General features: G+C 45.1%; 1 protein-coding gene across 1 annotated transcript in view; it reads left to right on the top strand.

Annotated features, from left to right (window-relative positions):
* The window catches only part of NATD1 (N-acetyltransferase domain containing 1), a 37,782-nt gene extending 33,645 nt beyond the window's left edge, over nt 1-4,137 (top strand). Inside the window, exon 3 of the mRNA XM_015423238.1 lies at nt 1,229-4,137. Within this exon, the coding sequence (XP_015278724.1) occupies nt 1,229-1,345 (117 nt within the window). The 3' untranslated portion in view covers nt 1,346-4,137. The remainder of the gene's footprint in view (nt 1-1,228) is intronic.
* The last annotated feature ends 2,436 nt before the right edge of the window (nt 4,138-6,573 follow it).

The following is a 6,573-nucleotide window of genomic DNA, read 5'->3' as shown; positions in this document are numbered from 1 at the left end:
CCAGAATACTTACTTTGTTCTAGAATTCCAAATACACTGGCAACATTTTTTAAAAAGCTACTGATTGTGGTTGCAATCAATGCTCCCTCTAAGCTGTGGAGTCTTGTCAGCAGAAATGCTACTTTGTGAGCTCCTGGCATTAAAGTTGTGAGCGAGTGATTTGGCTACTGAATAAATTAGTTTGCTCTGGAGCCTTCCTTCCTGAGCGAAGACAAAAATGTGTGAACTGGAGGCTAAAAAACTGTGAGCTAGCTCACACTGACTCAGTTTAGAGGGAACACTGGTTGCAATCCATCTTCCCTTCAAGCAAACCTGCATGACTTCCCTGTTTTATTTAATGAAAACATTTATTAGTTGCCTTTCTTCCTAAAGGAGTTCAAGACGGCTTAAAAGCCTAGGCATATTCTCATTTCCAGGTTTAGGTCTGTGTATTCTTATTTTTTAAAAGATATTTATTCCCCTGTTTTCTCCCCAAGGGGGGACCCAAAGCAGATCACAAATGCTCCCATTTTATCCTCGCAACCACCCCGTGCGATAAGTTGGGCTGAGGAAAAATAAGTGGCCCAAGTTCACCCAGCTGGTTTCTGTGGCAGAGTGAGGGTTCGAACTGGGCTTTCCCAGATTCAAGTCTGGTGTTCTGACACTGTGCTCTCTAGACTAGGGGTGTCAAGCATGCGGCCCGGGGGGGCGGACGAGGCCCCCGGAGGGCTTCTATCAGGCCCATAGTGGAACTGGCTGTCGTCTGCATCTTCTTCCAGTTCTGCTGCTGCTGTGTCATCGTAGGTTTGCAGCTTACAGAAACACACCTGAACAGCATCCTCAAGATTACAGTAGCGCAGATATTTTGATGCAATAATTCAGAGCAAGAGGTGTCAGTTATCAAACACTGTTAATATTGCAAGAGTGCTACTGTTTTTATTTTAAGTTTTAAAAAACCCTGTTTGTGTTTGTGTCCTTTATAAAGTTTATATCTCCGCTACCTGGCATTACATCTTATGACACACATGGCCCGGCCCAACAAGGTCTTATTTATGTCAGATCCGGCCCTCGTAACAAATGAGTTCAACACCCCTGCTCTTGACAGCAGTGTTGGAAATCTGGAGACCAAAGGCAAAAGCTATTTTCTTCTACATGGCAAACACAGATGTGTAGTGTCAGGATGTTGGCTGGGAGGGAAAAGGCTAACACTGCAGGATGCTGACGGCAACGTTTCCTTTGTGTTTTCCAGGCAGCCTTGGATTTTGTGGTGGAAGAGGACTTGAAAGCTCACCTGACGTGTTGGTACATCCAGAAATACGTCAAGGAGAACCCGCTGCCTCAATATCTGGAACATTTGCAGTCGTAATGGAGGAAACCCATCGTAGAGCCCTGATGGCTCAGACACTCGATAGCCTGTTCCCCGACTTTCCAACAACAGCCTTTGATCTTGCGCTGGTTCCGGGCCCCCAGTTGTGTGGCCCTTGCTCAAAATTCTTATTTTTTGTAAGGACGCAACGTGCGACCGACCGCTTGATGCTTCCATCCGCCTCTGGTTCTTCCAGTGCTTTTTGGCTGACCTGGAATTGCAGTGTTTACTCTGGCCTCCTCCTTGGAAGAAACCATCAGGTGTAGGAAACGTGGCTTGAGGCAGCAGTGGCGGGAGAGCTGAGCTCCTTCTGTGCAGCCCTTGACCAACTGGATTGCTGTCTTTTGTTCTTCCTCTCAAATGAGTGAAGTGTTTAGGAATGCCATCTAAGAAACGTGGCACTGATGAACTTGTCAACACCAAACACAGCTGGAAGGGTCTGGATCCCACGCTTGTGAGGGAGCAGGGATGGTCTTTTGATATGTGGGCCGCTCCTGGGCCACGTTTTGATATAGTAAGAGGGAGATAATTCTAACCGGATAGAATAAACCTGGGTAGGACCTGGGGGTGGAATGAGTTTCAGTGCCATCAGCATGATGTTTAAGAGGTGGTGTCATCTGGACCTGTGGCATAGTTCTTGTTATCTGCCCTAGTCCCAGTAGCTGCCTGACAGAAGCAAAAAAAAAAAGGGGGGGGGTTAATCTATTGATCCAGTTGGGTGGAAAACGTAAACGCTGCTGTGTGTCTGAGAAGGAAAAGAATCTGGTGCAGTGTGTATTTTGGGGGTTGGTTTTGGTGGGAACCCCATGTTCTTATCAAGTGGAGGATATGGCTTGTTGTGGGGAGAAGCAATAACAGACCCAAGCGTTGGGGTGGGGGCTGAGGAGGGAAAGAAGGAAGGAAACGGTGAAGGCAAACTTTGAGGGAAACGAATTCTGAGCAGTGAGCAATAGAAAAGCCCTGACGTTCTCGAGAACCGCTTCATGGGTCTCAAAGGAAAACGGGCTGAGGAGAAAGGGAGAGAGGGACCAGAAGGCTAGGAATTACACATTATAAGCTGCCCCCTCCCACAGGGTAACCAGGACTTGTTGTCTGAACTCAGCTGGGTCTTCTGACTCCTCAAGCTAAGCAACGTGTGAAGGTATTCTTGTGTGGTTTAACCCAAGCTTCACTTCTTGAGGTGTGTGCGTGTGTGGCAAGTCTCCTGTGGATACACACCATCTTATTCTAGGCCAGCCTTTCTGCCCACTGTCTCTCCCTCCCCCCATTTCCTATAATGCTGTCCCCAGAATGGAGGCCGATACGCAGAAATGAGGAGACTTCCAGAGAGGCCCTGATTGTCCTGCAGAACACACTAGGCCCAGGTTGCCACGGCAATTGCAAACTGGGGTGGGCCCTACAGCGGCTCCAGACGTGTCGAACCGCTGCTTCCTCTCCCCAACCTGGATCCATGCCTTCAGGAGATTTGGTGGAACTCTGGGACTAGGTCCTCGGTCAAGACGCTCACATTGATTAGAAGTTCGGGCTGCCGTGTTTGTGCTCCTGTTATTATCAGCAATAAGACTGTTCCGTCTCATTAGAACTGGCTCTTGGCTGTTTTGAAGTTTGTCAGGGATGTTCCGTCCTCTCACACATCCCTCCTGTCTTTCCGGAGCGGAAAAAACCTGCAGTCTTCCAAGCCAGCTTCCAATTATGCCTGTGTGGATTGTTGCCCTGTCCAGCAAGGCATAGAGGGCAAAATCGATCATTGTACAACTAAGAAAACATGAAGGCCTTGTAGATCTGTGGCTGCCAGTTTTCTTTCCTTCCTGTCCCCGTAAGGTGCTGCTTGTACCTGGAATACATTCTGTGGGTGCCTTTCAAAAGAATAAGATCTTTGTCCCGGTGCTTTTATACACACACCTGACCTGTCTGTTGGGTTGCCGGATACAAGGAACCCACAGAAGAGTCACAGTGTGTTTGATGCAGGAGGTCATTGCTCTGGGTGATGAATGTTCCAGGGTGGGAGGCGCTGGCCCTTTGTCTAACTTTGGGTGAAGTTTGGCGAGATCGAGGGGAGACAAACCCGGCCTTAAAGACCTGCTCTGTTTTATGTTATTGCTGCAACTTTTGTGCTGAGGTGCTACAACAGTCTCTGATCCCACAGAGATGTTTTCTGATCATAATTTAACGATGGCCACAGAGTTTACTGCTGTACCCATATCCTCTTGGTTCTCTGTGATTCAGTTATGTCGACGAACAATTCTTCCCTCCCTGTCATGGCGAGGGGCTCAATAACCCGCCCCTTACTATGGAAGAAATCCCCTAAGTCAACTGTGATGGAAAGCTCTGCCTCCACCTGCCCTGTGTGTGTGTTTTTTAAGTTGCTCATCTCTGGGATAATAAGGGTGGTCTTTGCAGCTCGAGAAGACCCGGACCACTCTGATTTTGCGGCTGGGATTATCGATAATTTAAAAAGCCCTCCAACAGATGGATTTTAAGGCACAATGTCTGTGCCAAAAAGCCAGGTGGGCCAACAATACAGCTTCCAAGTCCATCAAATGTAACATTTCTACTAGGCTGTTCTCTCCAGTGTTGGTTTCTCCCCCTCCCTACTCAATGTGGATTTATTTTAATTTCTTTCCTCCCTCTTTCTGATTCTGTTGTGGTTAAATAATGTGCCTTTCCTACTCAGGACTCATTTTAAAAATACAACTAACTGGTGGGGTTTTTTTGTGTGTCTAACACGATCCTTTCTTGTGAACCGTATTCTTAATTAAAACTGACCTTATTGCATGGAATTCAATAAAAGGTGTGGCAAAATCAATCTGCCTAGGCTCGGCTGCTTGTGTTTGGCAAAGGGAGGGGGGAAATCCCTGTTGCTGAGGGGTTTACTTACCTCCAGGAATGTGTTTCCAAATATCTAATCCAAAGCAGAAGATGGTTTAATAGTAATTCTCCTTTCCACTTTGGAGTGTCTGAACAGGGCAAGGGTTGTGTACCTTTAAAAAAAAATGTTCTGCATGGTTCCATGGCTGTTGAGTGGGACAGTTGTAGAGAGCCCCTGGACATGATGTGATGGAAACTGTTAAAAGTTTTTAGCTGGCTCTAAACCTCCTCCCCAAAACCAGTACATACAGAGGAGGAGGAGGAGGAGTTGGATTTATATCCCCCCCCCTTCACTTGGAGCCTCAGAGCGGCTTACAGTCTCCTTCCATTCCTCTCCCCACAACCGATAGCCTATGAGGCAGGTGGGGCTGAGAGAGCACTTTCAAGAACTGCTCTTGAGACAACAGCTCTGAGAGAACTGTGACTGACCGAAGGTCATATCAGCAGCTGCATGTGGAGGAGGAGTGGGGAATCAAACCTGGTTCTCCAGATGAGAGTCCGCCGCTCTTAACCACTACACCAAACTGGCTCAAACAGGGCAAGGAGGTTAATGAAAGTGAAAGAGTGGCTCATCTTGAGTGGAAATCAGTCATGGCTCCTAATTCCTGGCCTCAGTGACTTCAGCCGACAGATTCCATGATGTTGCTTCCCTGCTTCCCGGTGTTATTTTAAAAATGCTTGTCCTGCCAGTGGCTGTAAGGTAGGACCCTACTTTGTAATTTTGCATCGTTTAACGTTAGCACTTGTGCTTTGCTTCAGTTCCGTTTTCAGATTTCCGTTTGGTTCCTTATTTATATAGTCAGACTAGAAATAATGTTCCAGAGGGTCACGGCATTTGGTCTGCAGTCAAACAGTTAGATTTGAGTGCAGTAGCACCATAGAGACCAACAAGAGTTTCAGGGTAGAAGCTTTTGTGAGTCAAAACTTCCTTTGTGTCTCATGACTCGTGTCTGAGGAAAGGAGCTTTGATTCTTGAAAGCTCATACCCTGAATTCTCGTTGGTCTCTAAGGTGCTACTGGACTCAAATTTAACGATAAGTAATAGCATAGATTGAAGGACAAAGAAGAAGGGGATGGCAAAGGATGAGATGGTTAAACAGCGTTATCAAGGCAACGAACATGAAATTAAGCAAACTTTGGTGCACGACGGAAGACAGGAGGGCCTGGAGTGATGTGATCCATGGAGTCACGAAGAGTCGGACTTGACTGTGCGACTGAACAACAACAACAACATGTAAATTAATAAACCTCCAGTCCAAAGCAAAGGAGCATGTTGACATCAGATTAGCAGAAAATTACTGAGAATGGGATTTGCCAGCAGATGGAATGTCCAGTAGATGGAAAATTAAAAGGTGGCAATGTGCGCAAATCTAGCAATTTATTATTTCTTCAGCGCAAATTTAGCCATTGATTTATTTCTTCAAATTTATATCCCACCTCCCCGCAAGCAGGCTCAGGGCGGCTAACAACAATAAATTATACAAGATATAATAAATAATTAAAACAATCAAGCAATTAAAAATAGCTTAAAATGGCAGGTGATATAGTAAAAGATAGCAGAATTAGAGGCTCCAATTATGTTAAGTAATTAATATTCAACAACAGCAGTGCAGCACACAGTAAAAAGTAGCAAAGAATAACAAAAAACAACTGTGAGCTGAATTTCCCACAAAGGGGACTTCATCAAAGTGAAATGCATCTATTGTCTGGAATAGATCTATCCATATAATCCATCATAGGAAAATGCAGAAGCCAAAGAATAAATATACAAGATAAATATCCAAAAAGTCCAACACTTTTCCTAGGTAATTTTTCCAGTGTTTCAGACTTCTGGTCCTTCCTCAGGATCAAAGAAAACTACTACTCAGAGTCTCATTCAATCTCCTTTTAAGATAATCAGAAATATACCCAACCTACGTCATCCTTGAAATCCAAAACAATATTGAGGTGCTTTATAAATTTAAATGGGTAACCAATGCCTGGAGGCACTTGGGGATTTTCATCCCTATCCACTTAAAAGACCTGCTGCAATACAACTATGGCATAATTTATAAAACAATCAAACTCAAACTAGGAAAGTGGCATCAAGTATTTTTTTCGTGGTCATTTTACTGAAATTTATTTTTCTGTTCCGTACGCTACCAATACACATCCCCCTACGTGACATTAAAATATTGCAGAATAGTCTTTTACAATTTCTTTGGGAGCACAAAAAAAGTAGGATTAGCTTCTATACTCTTCGCAAGTCAGCTAAAGATGGGGGTACCGGTTTCCCAGACCTGTTATTATACCATGATGCAGCTCAGCTTACGAATCTGTTCAAAATTCTTCATCCTGACATGGCACCAGACTGGATTTTA

This window comes from Gekko japonicus, unplaced genomic scaffold, assembly GCF_001447785.1.
Source record: "Gekko japonicus isolate JY-2015 unplaced genomic scaffold, Gekko_japonicus_V1.1 scaffold869, whole genome shotgun sequence".
NCBI classification, from domain to species: Eukaryota; Metazoa; Chordata; class Lepidosauria; order Squamata; family Gekkonidae; genus Gekko; species Gekko japonicus.
This window is presented reverse-complemented; position numbering and strand designations above follow the sequence as displayed.